Source organism: Hevea brasiliensis, unplaced genomic scaffold (assembly GCF_030052815.1).
Source record: "Hevea brasiliensis isolate MT/VB/25A 57/8 unplaced genomic scaffold, ASM3005281v1 Scaf5, whole genome shotgun sequence".
Classification (NCBI taxonomy): domain Eukaryota; kingdom Viridiplantae; phylum Streptophyta; class Magnoliopsida; order Malpighiales; family Euphorbiaceae; genus Hevea; species Hevea brasiliensis.
Window position 1 is genome coordinate 307,982 of NW_026615028.1, and position 25,699 is coordinate 333,680.

The 25,699-nt window shown below is 28.6% G+C and overlaps 5 protein-coding genes across 5 annotated transcripts; 4 read left to right on the forward strand and 1 right to left on the reverse strand.

Moving 5' to 3' along the window:
* On the forward strand, nucleotides 1–4,303 carry LOC131177477 (mechanosensitive ion channel protein 10-like). The gene is made up of 5 exons (XM_058142491.1): nucleotides 1–1,486; nucleotides 2,900–3,023; nucleotides 3,101–3,394; nucleotides 3,476–3,678; nucleotides 3,784–4,303. Exons 1-5 carry the CDS (start codon nucleotides 258–260, stop codon nucleotides 4,052–4,054), a joined length of 2,121 nt encoding a protein of 706 aa, XP_057998474.1. The 5' UTR covers nucleotides 1–257; the 3' UTR covers nucleotides 4,055–4,303.
* A 2,967-nt stretch (nucleotides 4,304–7,270) lies between these two features.
* Nucleotides 7,271–9,335, reverse strand: LOC110647401 (uncharacterized). Its single transcript, XM_058142480.1, has 4 exons — nucleotides 9,090–9,335; nucleotides 8,769–8,895; nucleotides 8,544–8,616; nucleotides 7,271–7,781 (listed from the first exon to the last, which is right to left on the reverse strand). The coding sequence occupies exons 1-4, from the start codon at nucleotides 9,115–9,117 to the stop codon at nucleotides 7,512–7,514; spliced, it is 498 nt and encodes a 165-aa protein (XP_057998463.1). The 5' UTR covers nucleotides 9,118–9,335; the 3' UTR covers nucleotides 7,271–7,511.
* Nucleotides 9,336–14,759: 5,424 nt separating this feature from the next.
* LOC131177478 (F-box/kelch-repeat protein SKIP25-like) lies at nucleotides 14,760–16,132 on the forward strand. The gene has a single exon (XM_058142492.1). It carries the CDS (start codon nucleotides 14,880–14,882, stop codon nucleotides 16,011–16,013), a length of 1,134 nt encoding a protein of 377 aa, XP_057998475.1. The 5' UTR covers nucleotides 14,760–14,879; the 3' UTR covers nucleotides 16,014–16,132.
* A 5,031-nt stretch (nucleotides 16,133–21,163) lies between these two features.
* On the forward strand, nucleotides 21,164–22,303 carry LOC110647400 (probable glutathione S-transferase). Its single transcript, XM_021801216.2, has 2 exons — nucleotides 21,164–21,562; nucleotides 21,645–22,303. Exons 1-2 carry the CDS (start codon nucleotides 21,227–21,229, stop codon nucleotides 21,993–21,995), a joined length of 687 nt encoding a protein of 228 aa, XP_021656908.2. The 5' UTR covers nucleotides 21,164–21,226; the 3' UTR covers nucleotides 21,996–22,303.
* A 1,770-nt stretch (nucleotides 22,304–24,073) lies between these two features.
* Nucleotides 24,074–25,158, forward strand: LOC110647404 (glutathione transferase GST 23-like). The gene is made up of 2 exons (XM_021801219.2): nucleotides 24,074–24,505; nucleotides 24,590–25,158. The coding sequence occupies exons 1-2, from the start codon at nucleotides 24,098–24,100 to the stop codon at nucleotides 24,827–24,829; spliced, it is 648 nt and encodes a 215-aa protein (XP_021656911.2). The 5' UTR covers nucleotides 24,074–24,097; the 3' UTR covers nucleotides 24,830–25,158.
* Nucleotides 25,159–25,699: the final 541 nt, after the last annotated feature.

The window sequence follows — 25,699 nt, forward strand, 5'->3', positions numbered from 1 at the left end:
AATTTGTGAATTTATTAACAATTGTTGCCGTCAATAATTCCTCAACCATATTAAAAATTATATCTGCAGGGGTTGATTCATAAAATATATTAATTTTTGTGCACATGGATATGATTGTATATGATTATGCTCAATAAATTCTCACCAGCATACTTCATGAAGGTCCAAACTAATGTTTAAAACAATCTCATTTCCTTTTCTTAATCTCTAAAATCTCTTATTCAAATCTCTCTCTCTCTTCTTAAAGAGTAGTTTTCATGGAGATCCAAAATCAAGATAACCAGAAACACAACACAGATCAAGTGGTTCTTTTCATGGACCAACCAAGCCCCAAACTCAAACAGTCACCACCACCACCACCAGGAGACTCCAATGATCCCATTCCTCATGCTCCTACAGGACCCAAAACTCTTCGCCATCTCAACTTCTCCAAACCCAGATCCCGTTTTGCTGAAATCAAATACCCTCACCCTACAAAAACTATCCCTGAAGCCGAAGAGCTCCAACCCTTAAACCATCAAGAAACTACCACAGACGAAGAAGACGATTATCAAGAGTGGTTCGAAGAAGAAGAAGAAGAAGACGGAAAATGGGCAACGTATCGAAGGAAAAGAAAAAAGAAGATCAACAAGAGAGCTTTGATCGAGTTCATCTTGTTTCTCATCATCATGGCATGCTTAATATGTTCTTTAACCCTCGAATCCTTCAAGAACAAGGTGAAATGGGGGATAGAGATATGGAAATGGTGCCTTATTGTCTTGGTACTTTTCTGTGGCCGGCTCGTCTCAGCTTGGGTTGTTGGGTTTCTTGTTTTTCTCATAGAACGCAACTTCATGCTCAGGGAGAAGGTATTGTACTTCGTATATGGGTTGCGCAAAAGCTTTAAGAACTGTGCCTGGTTAGGATTAGCCTTACTAGCTTGGATGGTCATGTTCCATGATGTCCATAAACACAACAAGGTCTTAAAGAAAGTTTTCCGATTTCTCATAGCTGTGCTTATCGGAGCAACTATTTGGCTGCTAAAGATTGTTCTGGTTAAGGTTCTTGCTACATCTTTTCATGTATCTACCTTCTTTGATCGAATGAAAGAAAGCGTTTTCCACCACTACATTCTTGATACCCTCTCAGGTCCTCCATTAGATGAGGATGAGAGAGAAGCTCCTCAACGACAGAGTCTCCGGCAAACCAAGTCATTACCGACGAAACTGAAGGAGAGTCCGCCTGCAGTTTTGACGCCGTCGAGGTCGAAGAGGTCGTATGGACCGGGGAGGATAGATATGGAAAGATTAAAGAAGCTGAGCATGCAAAGTAGAGCAACTGCATGGAGTGTGAAAAGGCTAGTGAATTATGTTATGTCGTCGGGGTTGTCGACGATTTCGAGGACGGTGGATGAATTTGGGAATGGAGAGTCGGAGATCAGTAGCGAGTGGGAGGCTAGGAGTTGTGCTCAAACGATCTTTAAGCATGTAGCTAAGCCTAGTGCCAAGTAAGGTTTTTATTTTTATTTTTATTTATTTATTTATTTTTTTTAATAATCCACTCATTTCAAAGAATTCATTCACTCGTTAATTAATATTATTTTATCAAAATACTTTAAAGAGTAAATGTTCGAAATAGGCAAGAATTCGTTTTAAATTGGGATTGAAAATGTTAGTTTGAAAATTAATTATTTTAGATGATGTTTGGAAAAGAAAATTTTTTAAGAATACATTAGGAAAATTTATTTATCTCTATGTATATTTTTTTTATTAATAATAACTATTATTATTATTATTATTGTTGTTTATATATATATATATATATATATATATATATATATATATATATATATATATATATATATATATATATATATATATATATATATATATCGGTTCGTTATCCTATATAATTGAGTTTTTTGATGGTTGATTTGTAAATAAAATCATAGATAATTTTGTTATAATCACATAGAGGAGATAGCATTGTCCATGTCAGCACTACTCTGAGGGTTGTATAAACTATACATTAGAAGTAAAAAATATTTTATTATGCAAAATTTTAAAATTTAAAAGTTTAATATTATATTTTTTTGTTAAAAGATAACTTTATTACAACACCTAAAATTTAGGGACCATTATTAAAATTTATCAATAAATCTCTCTTCAGTAAAATTTGTGCTTGTTAATCCACTTGAATTTGAAAGAATAATATATCACTTATATAGTCTTAAACATTCTTGTTCATTTAATTTTTAAGAGCTCAACCCAAATTTTTAAAATGATATCAAAATTTCTTGTAATCAATGTTGAGCCTCTATATCAATTTATAATAAAGATAATGTATCACTTATAAAGGTTTAAACACTTTTTTCTTTGAGGGCCTTAATGAGATGAGAAAGTGAGTTAGATCGAACCCATGTTTTTCAATGAAAATGGATTGTCTCCCGAACTCAGCATCAATGTCCATCAATCGATCGTCCTATAAAACAATATGGTCCCGTATCTACCTTGCAAAGCTCTTAAATTGCCTGATTCCCGTGTCTGACTCTAGTCGGAATATGGAACATGTCCCTGCCAGAATTTTAGTCTGAAATCTCTATTGTTCATTTTAAAAAAAATAAAATAAAATTGAAATTAGGGTATGAAAATATATTTTTATAAATACATATACAAAATAAATAATAAAATATAATAATTTGAATGAATATTAATGAAAATAATCCTCCGGCCTGCAAAAGTTATCTGCCGATACATAATTGACAAAATATTAAAAAATGGCTTTAAATATATAAATTATACTAAATTTTAATAATTATTTACTCTCAATAAATTTTAGTTTTTATTATAGCTAATATATAATTAATTTTTTTTATCTAATAATTCACTCATGTATTTGCAAATTAATTTTTATTTTTTAGGTACATAGAAGAGGAAGATTTATTAAGATTTTTAAAGAGCGAGGAGGTTCATACCATTTTTCCTCTGTTTGAAGGAGCTGTCGAGACTGGAAAAATTACAAAATCTTCTTTTAGAAATTGGGTGGTAAGCATCGACCCTCATGCTATACTTTATATCTATATATATATATATATATAATGTTGGTAGTAATTAATATGCAGGTACATGCTTATGTTGAGAGGAAAGCATTAGCCCATTCCTTGAATGATACTAAGACTGCTGTGCAGCAGCTTCACAAGCTAGCAAGTGCAATAGTGACAGTAATTATAATTGTGATCACTTTTCTGGTAATGGGATTAGCCACAACCAAGATTGTCTTAGTAGTTACTTCCCAGCTTCTTCTTGTGGGTTTCGTCTTCCAAAACACTTGCAAAACCATCTTCGAATCCATCATTTTCGTCTTCGTTATGCATCCTTTCGACGTTGGTGATCGTTGTGTTATTGATGGTGTACAGGTGACCATTAATTAATTTCTACTAAATTATTAAGAAAATATAATTATTATTTACAAAGATTTTTGAATTTTGTTGCTGCAGATGATTGTGGAAGAGATGAACATTTTATCAACTGTGTTTTTACGGTATGATATGGAGAAAATATATTATCCAAATTCAGTTCTGCTCATGAAGCCAATTAGCAATTTCAGAAGAAGTCCAGACATGGGAGATGCTATTGATTTCACTATTGATGTCTCCACTTCTGTTGATGACTTTAATGCCCTCAAGAAGGCTATAAAAACGTAACTATCTGCATTTCTTTTATTTAATTTGAAGTAGTTTAAATCTAAGAGGGTTCTTCATGATTAGTCTTTATATTACTTGTTGAATCAATGAGTTTTGAGCAGATACATAGAGAGCAAGCCAAAGCATTGGAACCCAAAGCATACATTGCTAGTGAAGGAGATAGAGGATGTGAACAAGATGAAGCTGACACTATGTGTTCAACACACCATAAACCATCAAAACTTTGGAGAAAAGAGCATTAGAAGATCAGAGCTTGTCTTTGAACTAAAGAAGATATTTGAGAATCTTGGCATAAGGTATCATCTCCTTCCACAGGAGATCCATCTCACACAACTTAATATGACCAATCTCAGAAGTACTGTTGCTCTCTAAATCTCTCAATTTACGCATTAGTGGGTGCACATATGCATGGAAAGCATAGTGATCAATGTTTGCATATATGTATTTGGTTTTTTTGATTGTGGTGTAATTTAGATTAGTTGAGGGATTAATTGAAGATTAAGACGAGAAGGAAGTGATTTTCTTGGTGTAACTATGCTGGCTGGTGCCATTAGTTTGAAATGAAAGGTGATTAAAGATCAGAATCTGCATATTACATCTATGAAAGAGAGGTTCATCTGATCCCCTCCTTGTATTTTATTTTATTTTTTCAAAGATGAAGAGGACAGGATGTGTCAGTGTCTCTACACTCAATTAACCAATAGAACATATATATATATATATATATATATATATATATATATATATATATATATATATACTATAATTTTATTTCAAATAACCATAAATAACTAATTGAATATATAGTCGGCTGTAGATAAAAATTATAAAAAATTATATTATAAAATTTATATATGTACAATAATTTTATTATAACAATTTCTATATTTTATTTGTTAAATTTTACACTTAAATTATTATTTAATAAAATAATATTTTACATTTAATTTAAATCAAATTTATAAATAGTTATTAACATAAAATAACTATTATAATCCCATCTTATTTCATGTCTCCAAACTAAACAAAGCCAATATTCCAATGGATTAGCCGATCATTTATGCATTATGAAAGAAAAATCAATAAATTATTAGTCTCAGATCACTTAATTAAAAAATTTATTTGTCTTAATTTTTTTTATTCACTTCACCATAAATAAATTTTTAAAAATTTATTCAATATATTTTTTGAATTTTATGGGGGCAAAGAGAAAATTGTATTAATTAAAAAAAATGGAAAACAAACGTGAGGACAGAAAGGTAAAATTACTTACCCTTATTCCGTCAAAACGGTGTAGTCTTATGATGCTTCAATGGGATTTCATTTTCAACACACAGAAATAGAGCAGAGACTCGAGTAGAGAGTGACATAGTGTATTCTATGGCGATGTCTGCTTCCTTCTCCTCTGCGTCAGACCCCAAATTCGATCTCATAAAGATGGTACCCATCTTCTCTTACTTATATCTATCTCTACTGTCTTGCACATGTATCTGCTTATTTCTTGTTTCTTTTATCTTGTTAGATACGAAGCCATGAAGTTGCCCTAGTAGAGCTGAACAATCTTTCATCTTCTCGGGTAAGCTCTTCGCTCTATCTCCACTACCAAGCTTGCCTTTTACTATTGTTCTTGCCTTCGTAGCTCACTAGTTCTCTGGTTGATATTATCTTTGGTTGGTCTATTTTGTAATTTCAATGTGAACGGTTGAATATGTTAATTGGGTCAATGTTTGAAGCCAAACATATGGATAAGAATGGGCGTATCTTGTGTGTTTGTGAAAATTACATTTTCTGGGTTTTTGTCAACCCGCATTTAGGTTTACTGGGCATTAGCATGGAAATAGAGTTTTGTTAAGTTGAAGGCTGTACTGAGTTATGCAAAGATTATACATTTACATTGGCAGTAGTCTATTATTTGTATGTTGATCCTTTGAATTTTCTCTTTTTTGGGTCATTGGGCTCTGGCTCGAACTTAAGATTTCACAAACCTAGTAAATGATTCCAGACTTATTTGATGAAGAGCTTGGGCTTACTATCATTTAATAGATGCAAGGTTACCATGAGAAAAGTAACTTCTTAAACATGTTAGTCAGAGGATATTAAAAAGTAGTTTAAAGTTAAATTTGATAGGTTTTATAGTAATAATTTCAAAATAATTTTTTTTTTAACAGTATCTAAAATAATACTTTTCCAAAAAGCATCTTTTGACATCCCAAACTCAAAACCAAATGCGTTTATTTGTCTTTTTATAATTTCAGTTGATTGAATTAGCAAATGGGCAACTTAAAATCTTAGTTTGGAAGCCTTGTTCTGTTATTCTTTGAATCTCTCTCTTTTTTCTCCTTTTCTTTCTTTATATTCACTTTGCTGTTATCTACCAATTTATTTGGAGCACGAATTCACCAATCACAAATTCCTATATGGACAACTTCAAATGTGTTTTATACCTTTGTTTTTGAGGAAAGCCTGTAAGTTTTATTGCTTGAGGCGTGTCCTTGATATCTATTTTTTGACCTAAAATAGAAAACATTTTTTTTAGTTATAACTGGTGGTTGCCTTTGGTTGAATTCAGAGCATATTTGTATATTCAATTATTCATATATTCAAATGTGTTTGTTTGAATTCTTTTATTTCATAGCATCTTTCTGTTTTTTTTTTTTTTTTGCTGTGTTAATTATTCTTTTTCTTTTGGGTTTCAAAATCTTGTATTACATTGATCAGCGGCCATTATATGGGAATATAATATAATGTGTTTTGTTCTTGACCATAGGGCGTCTACCAGAAAAATGGGGAAATTTTTTTTTGGACTACCATCCAAAAAGCAACAGCATCTGAAAAGAGTAAGCACCATCTTCTATTCACTCCCTGGTCTTCTTGGATGTTTTCAAAGCAACATTAATTATGTTGTGTTTACCTTCAATTTTTGAATATTGTTGTTTCAAAACTTGTTGTGCAGAACAACTTTTCGTTGTTGTTTTTGATTATCCCAACCAACTAATTTGGGACTAGGACTTAGTTGTTGTTGTTGTTGTTGTTGTTGTGCAGAACAACTTGATTCTGCCAAAACCAAGCTAGAAAAGCTGAGTACTGGTTGATTACAAGTTGGTTCATTGCTTCAAAACTTTACTGATATCTTTACTGGTGAGAATACTTCGGTAGTGTCAACATCACTGATTACAGCTCTCTGGCCGCCTGAGTTTAGTCCCGTTCAAATGCTGCAATATCTCAAAATTCTCAGAATTTGTGGTGGGGGGTGGTCATCGTATCAGTGGTTAAAAATATCAGGGTGATGCCTTACTATGCGTTTTAGACTAGAACATTGTGTATTTCAATCCTTAATTGGTTTAATCCTCTTCCCATCTTTGTCCTCTTTATTGGATATATCATACATGGTCGTGTTAAGTGGTTGTTTATTAGGTGGCTAGCTAGCTTTTAAGGTTTTTTTGGCAAGATCTTCATCATTCATTAGAATGCCAGTTTTGGTCAATATTCCTTGTGAACCTCTGAAAACAGCATATGTACAATTTAACTTTGTGACAAATGCAGTCAGAAAACACCTCATGTTTGCTTAAAGAATTGTAAGGAAGAAAATGAGGAAGGGAAAAGGCTTATGAAATTTATAGTACATATCTTTAAAATGTATTACAAGCTAACTACTTAACTCCAGACTGACTAATCAATACACTGAACAGAAGTAACAATGTTATCGTCGTAATTAATAAGACATAAACAAATACAACACTCCATTCCATGAAACACGAAGAAAACAACTAGAAGGCAGCTAGTGCATGATACAGAGTGGAGATATTTTGGATGAACAGAATTAAAGTCTCTAGTCAAGGTCCTGGCGAGCATTTTGGAACCACACGATCGCAAGAGTGACGAGGGAGGCATATATTGAATTGGGTAGTTTTTGAACCACCTTTCCAACGCCTGGGACACCCTCTGTAGCCTTCTTTGTTGCCATTGCAAATGTAGGTGCTACAATCAAAGTTAGTATCAGTCCCTGACTAACAACAATGAATGTGTCTGCTGTTAGCCGCTGAATAAACTTCACAAATTCATCATGGTCAATTCCCCCATCAAGGTTGAGGTCACACTCCTGGACAGAAAGGATAAAAGATTTTTAATTTCAATCCATATATATGAAGGGAAATTAGGCTAAAAAGAAATCTTCATACAAACTGCTCAAGAACTACAGAGATGAGAAAGTTGAATCGAGTCATTTGTTTTAGTTCAGGTCCTTCATTTCCCATTTCAGTTATCAGATAGGTTCTCTGGATCAGATTGTGCTTTTAAATGCTAGACCACTTTAAGAACAAATTCAGCTTCCATGAAACATCCAATCTATGGTAACTTACTAAAACATACAAGTATAAATCAATGACAATTTAGACAATTTTTAAGTACCAAACCCATAATGCTGGCAACTTCCTAAAGGCGGCAAAACCAAGATTTGAACATTTACAAGCAAAGCAATGGGGTAAACCATAAGCCAATCCTTCCACAAGTGTTAAACTTAACTGGATGAAGCATTCGTCTTTGATTAAGGTTTTAAAGAAACCTCAGGTAATCAGATAACAATGTTGTTGAACTCAAATGTCTGAAAACTTTTTTCTTCACTAGGTGCCTTAAACTTTTACTGTTCTTGAACAAGCATAACTGAAACATGCCTTCTCATCAAACACAGCCACCTAGACAGGTGCACTTCTAAAGCATGTAAATCTTAGTTTCTACTTGTTCTTCAACAAGCAAGATACAAATGATATCAGTAATAAAAAGGAAAATCAAAACAATTAATAGCAGGGATCAGCCTCTCAAGAATGCCTTGGGTTTAAATGTTCATGCCAAATAATTCAAGTACCTGAATCATGGTTCTGACTTGATCTTTGGAGGGTGGATCAAAATGGGGACCAGGCAACAGCTTATTGATATCACTGCAACATAAAAGAGAGATATATTAAAACATATTCCTATGCTTTCACTTGTTGACAGAGTATAAGATTCTTTCAGACCGAAAAGATTCAAATTTCAGCATACCCTCTAAATTGATTTTCAATCATTAGAACAGAGAAATTAAGATTGTTACTTGTAGACAAGTAGGACAGCAATGTACAGATCTTCGAACGACAGATCAGCCCTTCCTGATTCATTTTTAACGCGATTAAAAACCCGGTCTGTTATCAATCTTATTTGCTTGTGCCTCCACTCCTTACCTGCATAATTAAGTTGTTAACAACTAAACACAATGAAATGAATTCCCCCAAGAACCTCATAATTAAAGACATATGCAACGAACAAAACTTTGAAAGAAATTGAAATTCACCCTGAAATATTATATCAGCCAACAGGATACAAAAGGGTAATCAAAAGTAACATAAAAAGATTAAAAAAAAAAAAGTATAAATACCATGAAGTTTGCCGAGGAGCTGCCCCATCGGGATATCCTATAAACGGTGTCGTGAGCTGCAGACTGGCACTGTGATTTGATCAGAGCAAAGAGTGCCTTATTTTCCTTTCCGGGTTGCCACAGACAGTTTATCGTTTGGAAGAGGATCTTGTGGTACGAACCAGTCACTGGATAACAAGGCAGAGATAAAACTGGTTGTCTGGTTCCTACATCCTTGTCTTTTGGGAGAGAAAGAGGAAGGTTCCTCTGCGCCATGTTCCACATAATTTAGATGATGTGGACTTTCATATACCTGCCACGCGTTGTTGCGCAATGCTGCGGTTTGGCGATTTTATGTGAACTATTTTGTACCTGAATATAACTCATGTCATTTTTTTTTCTTTTTCTCGTCTTTTAAAAAAAGAGCAACTTACAAGTTAGTTACTGAATTATCCGAAAATTATATATTAATTATTTAATATTTAAAATGAAATAAATTAGTCTCTAAAACTTGAGTTTAAATTGGAGTTTAATTGGAATCAGAATCAATATTATAGAAAAAAAAAAAAGAAAAATAAGAGGAATTTAAAAAAAAAAAAAAAGGGAAACAGAAATATCGAATATATGTGAAAGAATTGTTTTGGATTATGGTTTAAAGTTTTATTTTGCATGATGGGCTGGGCTATTGAAGTATGGGTTATTTAACTATTCCGTTCTCCCATCTCCACCGCTACTGCAATTCTTACTCCTTCCTGTTAGCCCATAACTATTACTAGAAGTTTAGAATGGCCTGTGGTTTCCTTTGGTCGTTTCCCATATGTTAATTAAATTAATAATTTAAAGGTTGTCAATTTTTAGGAATTAAAATATTTTATAATATCTTATTACTTCTATTTATTTTTATTTATTACTTTTCAAACATTATTTTAAGAATATTAAGATATATTAATTATTTTTTTAAATATAATTTAATTAAATTAAAAAGTATTTTATTGTAATTTAATTGTTTCTTTAATTATCACTCAAAAACCTTAAATAATAGACAAAAGTGGACAAGATAGTATAAGCCTGTCGCAAGAATTTAATTTATTTTCTATCAAAAATCTAAAACACTATTATTTAAAATATATTTATTTTTTTATAAATAAGAGTAAAATAGAGAAGTAAATTTATCCATTTCGCAAGCCAATTTTTTCAAAAAATAGAATTCAATGAATTTTATTTTTTAAAAATTTATTTTAAACAAATGAATTTTATATTAAAAAATATTTAAATTGAATATTTTTAGTGAAATTAAATTAAAATTTGCATAAAAATTATTCTAAACAGCATGTAAAAGAATAAATTCTACCAACGTTTAAATTAAATTTTACATAAGAATTGATAAAATAAAATTCAATTAAATTAATTAATTTTTTCAAATGCATTCTGTGTTAATTTTAATATTATTAGAGCAGTATAGTCTGTCTCTCCTTCATAATGATGACTGATAGTGAATGCGAAAATAGAATTAGAGAATTTTTTTTTTTGTTAAATGATTTAATTTTAAGTTATTATTTATCATCATAACAAAAATTTTTTTATTTTTTTTAACTATGTACATTTATTTGTTTTGCTCTGATAAAAGATTCATACTGTTAGTGTGTTATCAATTAGTAAATACCAATACACATTTTTTTATTTGCCAGAGATAAATTTTTTATTTTATTTGCTAATTAATTTATGAAATTGAAAATGGATATGCTTTGTTTAGCTCTAGTAGTGATTTTCCTCCATCAACTTCTTAAAGAATGAGTTACCTAACTTGGTTTGGTTTAATTATTGAAAACATAATACTTACCTTGATAGACTTAAGTTTAAGTATTCGCTCCTCCAATCCTTCTATTACATAAAATATAAAGAAAATGAGTTTGTCTAATCCGTGGCTCATATTGCTGGGAAACTTGTAATTTTGAAGACTACTACTAAATCATTGATTAAAACTCATTGATTAGAACTCGTAAAGTTTAGTGATGAGATAAATACATATTCAACTTAAAATAATGATGTCAATTCGAAACTTCCTATATAAAATTGCAATTAATTCAAGAAACTGCTACATCAATAAGCCTTAAATAGTTTCTAAAATTAATTATTGAATTAGTGGTTTGAAGTTGATTTTCAAGCGAACTTTACTTATAAAATCAGAAATCTAAATCCTAAAATTGTTATTTTTGAATGGATCTCACTTGAATACAGAAAGTTTCTGATAGCCATGCAGATACACTTCATAATGAATGAATGAAAATGAAGTTCTGTGATTGTCAACCCACAAAAATGAACATTTAGTTATTGTTTTTATTTGTTTGTCGTATAATTTACTTCACAACCCTAGAGTATTTAAAAACCGAAAGCGAAACAAACTTTATATATAGTGCTTGAGCAGGTATGCTGTCATATCTGCAGTGGACTGATTCTAAGAAACTTTCAGTTGGTTTAGGTATTGAAAGATGGAGATGAAGCCAAACTTATTCAATAAAGTTACAGATCCCCAGGCAGCAGCTTGCATGTGGCGTAGATCATTGCCGTGAAAATTTTCGAAGAACTCGTCAAATCTCTAACTTACGAAACTATTTTAAAGCAGGAAAAATTTTATTTATACTTAATTCATTATGATATATAAATTATTTATTTTTTTTATATAAATTTCATTGTATTTTAAATTTATGGTTAATTGAATTTAAGAATTTTTTTTTTTTAAAATATGTTTAATTTTCTTATTATCACATAAAAGTGTGCATTCTTGGGTTATAATTGAGTGGCTAAATCAAATCGATAAAATTTAATTTAATAAGGATAATTTTGATTCTATTTAATTTTTAATTAATAATTTTAAAAGTTTTTAATTTTCAATTGTCCATTTAACTACCTTCAATTTTGTAATCAAATTAATCAAAATAATTGATTTTATATTAATTATATTTTTATTAATAATATATTATTTGTAAATATTATTTTTATAATTTTATTAATAATATTTAATTTGTAATTATTATTTTACTAATAATAAATATATTTATTATTTTTATAAATAAAAATATTGAAATTATTTTTATTATTAATTAATTAATAATATAAATTATATATTATAATTTTTTCAATTAATTTGATTATAAATAATAATATTTTTTAGATTTGATTTAATTAATATATTTAAAATAATTAAAAATTCGATTAACTTAAAATTCGGTTGGGTACGAATTCCAAGAGGCTCAACAAAAGGACAGCGCGAAAGGGCGAAAAGGTCGAAATAGACCGGCAGGAAACTTAGGAACGCATGCTAAAGACAACGTCAATGTTCATAAAAAAATAATTAAAAAAAAAAAACTTTGGGTTTTGCTGGCCAACGGTTACCTTTTCAATTTAAATGCAATAAATACGACTTGAATATAATAATAACATAGAGGGATAAAATAGTAAAAATTATTTTATTAAAATTTAAATTTAATTAATATTTTTAAAATTTAAATTTATCTTAAATTTTATTAAAATTTATTATCAATTATTCTAATATATCTCCAACCCTATTATTATTATCCGAAAAATATTTAAATTTATTTAATTTTATATATTTAATTAATAATTTATATAAAAAATTATTTTTATTAATAATTTATATTTTAAAAATTTAATAATTTTATAAAATATTTCAAATTTATTATATATAAAATAAAATACATAAAAATTTATAAATATTATTAAAAATATATATATTTTATATTTAATTAAATATTTATATACCCAACATATAAAACTCGAATTCGATTCGAACTCATTTCAAATTCGATTATATACTATTTAAATCCGTTTTATTAGGGTTCGGTTGGATCGGGTATTCACAAAAATTCGACCCTTGCCATTCTTAGTAATATATGATTTAAAAAATAAAAAAAAACTTAAACTTCTTTAAATTTGATTAAATATAAGCTATTCTTATGGGGGATTAAATTAAAGAACTGCAAGGAAAGTACAATTTCATAGATTTGTTCAAAAATTAAATTTTATTTAATAATATCATCAACACAATTTAATAGGTTATGGGAGTTCTTCCTTTTTTTATTAATCATAATTTAACTCTTTTTAATATTTAAATTATTTATCTTGAATATATATTAAATTGATGCCAGAGAGAATAAATTTTTAATATGATCTCATGACAAAGAAAAATTATAGAGAGATTATCGGTTTGACATTACAATTAAAATTGTAGTTGAGAGCAATATTTTTTTTAAATATAAAAGTGATAGAGTATCAAAAAATAAGTTAAAATTAAATTTAATAAATTTTAATTATAAAAATATTAAAATAATAAAATAATTTTTTTATAAATTACTTTTTTAAAAAATATATAAAATTATATATTTTTTTATAAACAATAATTTTAATCCTACGATTTAAATACCAAATAACACTTATAGATAAAATCAATTTGCTTATTCAAGGTACCAACTCCATAAATTCTCATGCGACGTGTTGGATTTTCTTTGATATATATAAGTGTGGTAGATAAAGAGAAGACAGTTTCCGATCATAAATAAATGATATAAAAATAAAATAAAAATAAAAAAATGAAAGATAATTACCATATATGGATTTCATTGATCAATATGATTTTAGTTATAATTTTTTAATTAATACTTTAATAATTAATCTATTTTCTCATTTCCACCTCCACATCTTTGCTTCTTCCTTATTTTTGCTGCTTTTTATTATTTCCTCTGCTTTTTTTTTATTTTTTATATTTTTATTTTTTTAATAACTCACAAATTTATGCTATATTAAAAAGAATTTTGAGAATTTATTTTTAGATCTATTTTATTTTATAGATATTGAGCTTATTTAATTTTCTTTTATCTTTATTTACTTCATATGCAATAAGTTATTGAAAAAACAATCAAAGATATTTATATGGTCCAAATTAAACAAATGATCAATTGCTATGTAATGGTTTATATTTTTTGTTAAAATTATTAAATAGAAAAGTTTAATATCATTTATATTATTTTTAATATTCAAAAGAATTTTAAAAATAATTATTAATAAATTTTATGTCTGATATATAAAAGTGATGAGTACTTCCTGTTTATGAATGAATTTATGTTTTAAAAAAAATAATTTAATAATTATATATTTATTGAATAAATAAAATAAATAAATCTAAACCCATCTTACAATTGCTTTATGCCGCCGTCAGCAAACAGTTTTATCCTTGCTAGAAAACAAAAGAAAAAACTACAAATTTTATCTTCCAAGAAAAATACAGACATTTTCTTTCCTGTTTGAATCGATGGAGGAAAATTGGGAAAATATTAGAGAAAAAATTATTTTATAAATAATAAAATTATAATTTTATTTTTAAATTTTAAAAAAATTATTAAATATGAGATTATATTTATACTTTTAAATATTTTTTTCTTATTTTTCTTTTATTTAAAAAAAAAAATAAAAAGATAAAATATTTTTACTTTTTCTCTAATATTTTCACTCTTTCTTTATTTTTTACCCAATTCAAATAAAAAAAATAAAAAATAAACTTATTTGCCCACCACATTTACTTCCCCCTCTTACTTTCCTCCCTTCCCAAACGTAGTGTTAGCTTCATCAGTCACTTTTCCATTGCTGCTAAAATTAGGCCAAATATATATTCACAATAAATGGTCCAGCATGCGTGAACTTGAGGAGGATAAAAGCCTACAACCCTCTTCTTCCATTCCCCATTAATTCGTCTCTCTCAATTATCTCTTTTGCTTTCTCTTAATTTCTTTCTCTCCCATGGAAACCATCCCAAAACCTAGCAAAGAAACCAAGGAAGATTCCATTGATGATATCGAGAATGAACTCCTATTGCCTGGCCTACCCAACCACCTTGCCCAGATCTGCCTTTCTTTTCTTTCTCCTGCCCTTCTTTTCTCCGTTTGCCACGCATGGCGGCGACTCCTTTACTCTCACTCTTTCCCTCCCTTCTTTTCCCTTTACGTCCTCGTCTCTCCACCACCAAATAGAAAAGTCGACCAAGTTGATGCAATCAATTCGATTCAGTTTTTGTCACTAGACCCCTTTTCTTCAAAATGGCAATCACTCCCTAGTCCTCCAAAAGACCCCCCACTTCATCTCCTCCATCGACATCCTTCTTTCTTGTCAAGAAACCTTTCAATCCAATCTCTAACAGTCTCAAATCATCTTGTACTTATGGCTGGCACCACTTGCCGTTTTGTCCCTGCACTTTCTATGCCATTACTCTTCCACCCAGAATCCAACTACTGGTTCTTTGGTCCTCCATTTACCATCCCACGCCGCTGGTGCGCCACCGGCTCTGTTGGTGGCACAATTTACTTAGCAAGCGGGGTTGCGTCGCACTACAGTGGAGATGTGGCTAGGTCAATGGAAAGATGGGACACCAAACAAAAGAAAGAAAATTGGAGATGGGAAAAAATGGCACCACTAAAAGATGGTAGATTCAGTAGGGAAGCGATAGAGGCAGTAGGCTGTAAAGGGAAGCTTTACATGGTTAACGTTAAAGGTAATGCAGTAAAAGATGGTTGCGTTTATAATGTTGACGCAAACTTGTGGGAGAATATGCCCAAGGGAATGCTTGCGGGATGGAATGGACCGGCAGTGCCGATGGATGAAGAGGTGATATATGTAGTGGATGAGGTGAAGGGAGCTTTGAGTGAATATGATAGTGAAAGGGATTGTTGGAAGAAGGTGATTGAGTTGCCTGAGCTTAAAATGGCAGAGCAGATAGCTGCTGGGAGAGGAAGAGTTTGCGTGGTTTGTGGCAATGGAGAAAAAATTGTGGTGGTGGATGTGATGGCTACACCAGCAAGAGTTTGGGTGGTTGAGCCGCCACCTGGACAGCAAGTAGTTTCTGTTCATATATTGCCAAGAATGAGCAAGCGTGCGTAACTAGCCTTAAACAACTCATGTATGTGATTAGCCGCTGTGTTTTGCGTATGTTATAAATTTGTCTCTTTTTTCAATTGAAAGCTTTTAAATAAAATGAGACTTTGGTTCGAAATATCCAATATTTTTTTATTATACGAGATAGACACTAACTATTTTTTTTTCTTATAAATAAAAAATATAGCAGTGAAACGGTCTAAGAGATGAGGAATTATTAGGTGCACCCGGTACACAATCACCTTCTCTCATAATCATGTGAGACTCACTTCCTATATAATAGGAACGACTCACTTTCTATGAGAGAGTGAGCACTATTTTTTAGTGCAATTAGTGAAATTTAAATTAAAAATAGATACATTAAGAACTAAATTTTTAATCGCCAAATAAAGGTAGCAAAATTTAATAAATTTAATCTGTGCCATCCAAATATATTCTAATTCATATTAATTTACATAAAATATTTTAAACTTAAATAATTCATAAAATTAAGAATTTAATTAAAATTCAACAAGATAATTTGTATGAATTAATATGAAATTGACATAATTAGCTTAAAATCTTTTTAAAATTATATAAATAAATTTAAAAGAAATTAATAATTTGATATAAAATGATTTGTAAATTGATCTAAAATTTTGTAATAGTAATTTAAGTAGTAACCTGAAAAAATATTAATCAGATATCTAAATCCACTGTAAAAAAAAAAAAATGAAAATAATCCATAAATTAATCAAATATAATTTTCAATTTTTTGTCTATGTTTCAGTTAATTAGGAGTACCCGTTGAATCATAATTTTAGCAGATTCAGGTTAAATAGTTCAATTCAATTCTCCTTTATTTTCTTGGTTTGTAATTACAATTCCTTTATTATAATAAAAGAATAATAGCTAAAAAAATTCTATTTATTGACTTAAATATAGATTTAAATTTTAAAATATTAATTATATTGATATTGTTAAAATTTTCAAATTAAAAAAAAATTTAAATAGATCAAGTTATCGGTTCAATCACGGAGTCATCTGGTCATAGGTCCGGTCATAGGTGGAGGTGAATGAATGTGCAAAAGTCAAAGGCAATTAAGTGATGAAGATTTAACTTATTTGAAAATTATTGCCAAAAGTTCATAACTAACCCATTAATTAATTTCCCTTAACATTCTATTAACAGTTGGAAGTTGAAGTTTTACTTATCATAATGACACATTCACTGTCGTATTTAATCAAAATCTCTCTAATATAAAGTCTATGATCCATTTATAGAGGAAGGAACTTAATGTGAAAGTTATTTGAAACCATAAAATTGTATAATTAAATCTTATTCATTGAGAAAAATAAGAGGTGGTAAACAGGTCAAGCGTATTCATACTTGAGTTAGGTTATCTCAAATTGTAGATTAATTTGTATAATTAATTTGAGTTCAATCTACACATATCAATTTTAAATCACATCATATAAATAGCTTTACACTTTAATTTTAGATATCATTCAACATCTAATTATTACCAGTCATATTCAAATTAGGTTGGCGTCTTGAAGGGCTAGACAGAAATTGCCAGCCATTAAGAAGAAGTTATAGATAATTTATGTAATTTACGATTAATTCCCGATCAATCACTAATAAGTTAGACTCACTGCGTTATTAAGGGAAAAACTCAAGTTAGATCACTGGAGAATTATTTAAAGAAGCAGCTATAAATTTCAAAAAGATTAATTTTATGTGAATTATAAAATAGATATAAAAAATATCTTAACATACCAAAAAAAAAAATTTTGAGACGAAACAAACAATATTTGAATTCTTCCTTGAATGTAAGCTGCTCTTAATTGGTTAGTTTAATATGTGTGTATATGAATGAATTCTCTCTCAGTGTTTGTCATGCATATTTATGAAAAATTATTTTATGCAATCATCGTATGCGTAACGAATAGATTTTAAATTTTAACCATTGATGAAGCCTACATTCTAAAGTTTCTTCTAGGCAACTGGTGGTCTAAAAACGAGAACCATAATGGAGAAAAATGATATTTAGAGAACAAAATCTAGAAAAAAAAATGAAAAAGATAAGGTCGTCACATGAATAAGATGCAAAGCCACAGAGGGTACCTTTTGGGGTTAGAGAGGAAAAACATGAGGTTGCGAAAGCAACAAGAAAAAAAGCTAGCAAAGGCCAAGATATCTTCGTCCTTCTTGTGTGATAAATGCTATAAAGAGACTTCACCACCTTTCTTTTTCTCACTTCTGATTCTTTTGAATCATCATTCAATGCACTTCGCATACCTTTTACCCTCTCCTCCTCGTATGATTTATATATATGTATATATACACACGCATGCATAAAGAGATTTTTTTTATTTAAATTTGATTTATTATAAACGTATGAATCAACATATTAAATACATAAATCATATCTCTTTATATCTTGAATTCATAATAAATCGACTCTAATTAATAAGAATTTTCCTATATCTATACACGCTCAAAATATGCACAAATGTAATAGTAGTAATAGCAGTAAAAGGTGAGGAGAAGAAGAGGATTGAAAAGGAATTAATATTTTCATAGAGTGAAAATATCTCTGCTCCTAGAAGAATTTTTCTAACCTAAATCCGGTTTAGCATGGATTCAAAATATAAAATATATAAGATGAAATTTATCTATTAAATATATGAATCTCATATATTTATTTTATGAGTCCATAATAAAATTGATTTAGATAAGAATTTCTTTACTCAAAAATTTAGAATCTATTGAATTATATGTGGTTGTTATTAAGTTTCATTTCAATCTTATGATATATTCGGAATCTTTAAAGTGACATGTGATATCCTCCAACATTCAGATGACGATGAGGATTGATTTATTATGAGCTTTTATCTAGCAAGCAATAGAGTTGATGTAGTACATCATCATACCTGGATTTTTTTTTTAGATAGATCATACTTGGATTTTTAGATTAATTAAATTTATATGAAAAAAAAACGAATAAGCATAATAACAAAAGTAAAAATGGCATAATTTTAAAAATATATAAATATAAATTTAAAATATGTATTTTTCTTTCATAATGAACCCATATTGAATTGGGATTGTCATGTTGAGAATCACATGTTTGCTAATTGCTAGCATTTATTGACATGTTTGTTAACATTTGTTATCATGTTTATCATGAGTTCTGGACTTTTTTGTTGTGTGAATGGATCAGGCCTTGGGCTGAGCCCTTCATTGATGGGTTAGCTTCTTAGTCCAACAATATCTGGGATATAATTTATTTTTTTTTTCTAATTTTATTCTTATTTTTATTAAATACAATAGTTATTTCTATAATTTTTTAAAATAGATCTTATCACTTATCTTTTACTATAATTTAATAAAATTAAAGAGTATTTTATTATAATTTATACGATTTAATTATTTTTAATTATTGTACAAATATTTTAAACCACACAATATGAAATAAAAACAATTCAATAAAAATTTGGACCACATTTTCTTGAGAAAAGAATTTGGACCACATTAATAATTGACATTATAATTTGATATTCATATAAAATATTTGGACCACAATAATATTGTGTCATCATTTAATGCAGAAAGGAAGCTTATATAATTAAGAATACAAATTTCTAAAGTCAAGCATTGACTAATAAATAGAGTTGCATATGGATTTTTAATTTTCAAAATAATTAAATGAAACCCTATCAATTGTACTGAATCAAATTTATATTTATTAATTTAATTTAATTTTAATTGATCATCAAGAATTAAATTAAAATCACATAAAAATGAAAATCAAATTGAAAAAACCAATTTTATAAATATATTTTTATGTTTTTTTAATATAATTTTATAATTTCAATATATATATATAATTTATCTTAAATTATAAGGGTATATAACTTAATATTATCTTTTATTTTTCTAATAATTTTAATTATAAATGCATTAAATTATTTTATAATCCTAATTGAATCATATATTAGCTATATAAAATATTTTTTAGTTCTTAAGTTTTATGTCTCTTTTAGTTAAGTATTCTATAATTAAGAAATATATGAAAAAATAATATTATATTTTTATTAAATACTATATAATTCATTCTTCATATTTATAATATTATTTTAATATTAGAATTATTGTTTGTTTTTATTGCCGTTTTGATGTTAGAAAGTTAAAGATTGTTTTTATAATTTTAAAATAAAAATTTTAGATGTAAAAATTGAGATTTAAATTGAAATTAGAACCAAAATTAAAATTAAAACTATAATTGGAAACATATCGAAATTGCTTATAACTAAAACAAAATTAGAATTAAAATCTGATTCTTAAGTAGAAAGAAATGTATTGGAATTGAAACAGAACATCCCCAAATAATAAAAAAGGAAGTAAACTCATCATATTTGGAATTTTAGATTAATTTGTATGAATGGGGTTTGTTTAATTTAATTGTTGAATGCAACTTATAACTCATAATTAATAGTTGATAATAGTTAATTTATATTAAGCCTCTAATAAATACTTTGATTTAACTATTTATATGTGTTTATTTTTAATAAATACTTTGATTTAACTATTTATATGTGTTTATCTTGAATTCTGAACTTATTAGTTGTGTGTGGGTGAATTAGGCCTTGGGCTCAGCCCTTCATTGATGGGGTTAACTTCTTAGTCCGAAAAATATGTAGGCTATTGGACTATTACTATAATTTTATAATATATAATTGAAGGAGCAATTTGAAATAAAAAATAATTAAAAAAGGATAAAAATTAAAATAAAATAAAATTTTGGACCACAATAATATTGTCTTATCATTTCGTCATCTATGATGTAGAAATTGTCTCCATATGGGCCTTGCATGATAGCAACATCAACTATTTCACTAGAATTCTGAATATACCCCTGCATTTTAGATTTCTCAACTTTCTTTTTCTATACTTTTCCTAGTTTTCACTATATATATTTTTTTAAACTTTTTTACATGTAAATCCTCCAGAACTAAAACTTGTGATGCCTGAAACATCCAAAGGCAAGAGCTAATTTTCACATAATTAAACTTCTATTCAAGGCCAAACTACAAGTAGTGTACATATATATAAGGGTCAACATGAAAAAATGGAAATATGTAATGGTTTTATTTGAGAATAATGATCATTATATTGGCACTATTACAATTTTCCCCAATGAAAATTGTGCATATATACATGAGCTAATTATCATATGATCATTGCATATCAACAGATCATGGCAGAAGAGGTGAAGCTAATAAACTCAGGGTCAAGTCCCATTGGGTTGAGGGTTGTTTGGGCACTAAAGCTGAAGGGCATCCAATATGAGTTCATTGAAGAAGATCTCTTCAACAAGAGTACTTTACTTCTCCAACATAATCCAATTTACAAGAAAGTTCCAGTGCTGATACATAATGGAAAGCCAATTGTAGAATCTCTAATCATTCTTCAATACATAGAAGAAACTTGGAAGCAAAATCCTATTTTGCCTGCTGATCCTTATGAGAAAGCCATGTCAAACTTCTGGGCAAACTTTGGTGATGATAAGGTAATTAATTGCACTTAAAATTAGTTTTAGCTTTAAATTAGTTTTAATAGAGCTCTTAATCATTTGCTGTTTTTTAGTACAGGTTCTGCCATCAATATGGTATGCTTTTATCAAGAAAGGTAAAGAGCAAGAGGTAGCTATAACTGAGGCCTGGGAGAACTTGAAATTTTTAGAAGAAGAGCTAAGAGGAAAGAAATTCTTTGGTGGGGAAAATATAGGACTAGTAGATATTGCATCTGGTTGGCTTGCTATAACTGTAAGTGTATTGGAGGAGCTGGTTGGAATCAAAGTGATTGATGGAGAGAAGTTTCCATTGTTGGTGAGATGGATGAAAGTTTTCTCAGACTCTCCTGTGATCAAAGAAAACTGGCCGCCCAGAGATGCGCTAATGTCCACATATAGTGCTTTTCTTCAAAGTTGCCATTCTAATTGATTCAAGGCCAAGCATGCACCCAAAATAGGATGGGATGAAAGTTCTTAATTGTGCATTAGAGTCCTTTTCTGGGGTTGGATCTTATGTACTGTTTAATTATCCATACAGATTCCTGTCTCTTTTGTTTTATTTCTGTCACCTTTTTCAGCTATTGTGTGATAGTTTTTATTTTTGCTGCTGGTGTTCTACTTTGTTGAGTGTTTTTTATTTTTTGGGTTAATCCTATGGGTACCATGGTACTCTGGCTTAGTTGGTGCCCATCATTGTTCATCTTTCTTTTTATTAATAAAGGTCTGCTTATAAAAAAATATATCAATAATGTTAAAACTTGTAAAACCTCCAATGTTTTCAACTTGCAAATTGGTTGGCTAGAGAAGTTATGATAGCCTAACTTTCATTATTTTACCTGACTTTATTTTAAAAACCTTTTTTATACTTCATTCGAACATATTGTGATTGTTGGCTCTTAAAGGTTATAATTATTAAAAGAATTGTTGTTTTAATTTACTAAAAAAATTTATAATAATTTACTTATTAAGGTTAATGGTATTTAATTAAGCATTCTTTTATTTTATTTTGAAATTTTCTTTTTAAAAAAAAAATCATTATTATCAAAGTGAATTCAAATATATGTATATATAATACATGGGCTTTAAATTTAACTATTAAACTATATTATTAAATTTAATATTAATTTATTTAATCCTATTAAAAATATTTATTGATTTATAAACTACTATTTATAATAGATATTATAGTATCTTTAATTCTGTTACATTTTTTAAAAAATATGTTATAAATAATCTAATTTTTAGCATACAATATTATTATAATTATTTAATATAATATAATAAAAATTATGATATAATTAATGTTATGTTTTTAAAATTACGAATATGTTAAAAATACTATTTAAGAGGTAAAATAATAAATTAATATTATATATAAGTTAATATTTTTTAAATAAAAAAATAATTTATTTATATTCTAATATTTCTGGACAGTTTAAAGTTAATGGTAATTTTTTTGTGCATTAAAACTATATTTGTTAGGTCGAAATAAAGAAGATTATTTTGTAAAAAAAAAAATATTACAACAATAAATTTTTATAGTAAATTTTTTATGTAGAATTAAAAATGTGTTATTATAAATTTAAATTAATGAAAATATAATATATCAATAAAATTATAAATAAATATGAGAGAAAGTTAGATTTATTAAAAAATTTTATATTTAATATATAAATTTATAATTTAAAGTTATTTTAATAAATACATAAATTTTATTATATAATTATTCTTTGTTCGTATATTGTTATGTACAATTTTGTAAATTAAATAATAATGTTAAAAATAAAACCTGTCTTTCCCATCTTTTAAAAGTTTATAATAAATTATTATTATTATTATTATTATTATTATTATTATTATTATTATTATTATTATTATTAGAGTATACAAAACAAATTAAATAAAATAAAGTATACTCTGTTAATCAGAAAATTTCACCTAATAAAATGTATTAAACTTAACTCGCTTAAAATAAAATCATCCTTCTATTAGTTTTTTTTTATTTTTTTTTTTATTTTTTTTTTTTATAAATTTCATTATCAAATTCGCTGGATGGATAACAATGCAAGAATATAATTTGATGGCTTTGCTTACATGAAGTCTGACGAGGATTTAAAAGGAAAGTTTTATATTAAATATAAAAGCTAAATAAATTATTATCCATTATTTATATGTATTTATAATTATATAAATAAGAAAAAATAATTAAAAATTAAGTCATATGTTTATTTATGATTTTATTGATGAATGACCTAAGAATTTCCTTTTAATAATCATCGAAATATTTTTAATTGTTTGTTTCTACTTTGATAAACTCATCTCATGGAATATTCCATTCTGCAGTACATGGGTGATGCGTATACTGATATAAATGAGGCTAAAGCATATTAAATACCCAAAGCAACAAATGAATAATTATAAAGGAAAAAAGCACGGCCAGCCGACTGATTTATTATTTTAAGATTCATCCTGATAATAAATAAATTTCTTCTCTCTTTTCCCAGTAATAAACTTCCAAGCAAAACATGCTGAATGGAGATCTTTCTGGACTTGAAGTCCATGTCTATATACAGAATAGAAATGCTCAGCTATGGGCTGTCCAAAATAATTGCATGGTGGCACAACATAATGGCAGAAGAAGTGAAGCTTTTCAAGACATGGTCAAGCCCATTTGGTTTAAGGATTGTCTGGGCATTGGAGCTTAAGGGCATCCAATATGAATCAATAGATGAAGACCTTACCAATAAAAGCCCTTTACTTCTTCAATACAACCCCGTCTACAAAAAGATTCCAGTGCTTGTGCATAATGGACGACCTATTGTAGAGTCACTTATAATTCTTGAATACATTGATGAGACATGGAAGCAGAATCCCTTACTGCCGGAAGATCCTCACAAGAGAGCCACTGCTCGATTCTGGGCAAAATTTGGCGATGACAAGGTAAATTTTCCAGGAGCAGCAGCTCTTATATATGATATAACCATAAACTTAATTAGTGAACACTACTTATCTTTTCAATTTCAGGCCATGTCGTCACTGTGGCCAATATTAACCAAGCAAGGAAAGGAGCGAGAAGAAGCTTTAGTTCAGGCCACTGAGAACCTGAAATTCTTAGAGGAAGAACTAAAGGGAAAGAGATTCTTTGGTGGAGAAGAGATTGGATTTGTTGACATTGCACTGGGTTGGCTTGCCAACCTGGTCCTTGTAGTGGAAGAGATACTTGGTTTTAAAGTGATAGATAAAGCAGGATTTCCATTTTTATAAGAATGGATGCTAGAGTTTTCAAGTGTTCCTGCAATTAAAGAAAACTTGCCTCTTCATGACAAGATGGTTGCCAGGTTTCGCACCTACCTCGCAGCAGCACTTGACAAATGAAACTGTTCATCGTAGGCATTGACAAAGTAATTAAATCATTTGAACTCATCCGAAAATAAGCTCAAGTGCCACCATGATGTCTTTGGCTAAACTTTGCAACCTTGTGCTTTATGCTAGCACAGCCAAACGAACTCCACGTCATGAGATAATCAATGCCAATGCAATCTACTTTCTTGTTCTCGTTCATTTATCAAGAAACATATTGTCGTTTCACGGTATTTCTGTTATATATTGACATTCAATACATGGTAGTTTTTTAGCGGGTCCTTGACTGCTAGCATTCAAGTGCAATATGCAAGGCTACAAATTATTAAAGAAAGAGAAGTTTACAAAATTGAAAGGCATATGCAAGACATTCACTAAACACAATTAAGCAATACAACTGAAAATACAAAAACTCCAGAATGACGATCTCCAGCAACTTTCACCACTTGGAAATTGATAATGACATGATAATATGTTTTTTCATTATTTAGCATCAAGTACCTAGCCAAAAGCATTTGCAATTCTATAAGCCTCCAGAACCAAGTTCATCTTTGAAATTATCAATTCTTCCAAAATTCTTACGTTTGTCTCATGCTAGAATCCAGATTCTCCAAGGAAATTTTTCTAAAATGATAAATTCTCTTTCCAATTCATAATGTTTGGCTCATGCTGTGATGGTGCAAAATGCCACCTTAAGAGTTTTCGTCAAAATTATGTGGAACTTGTGAAATTGAAATAGCCTTTTTTCTTTATAAACTATAGGATGAACAGTTT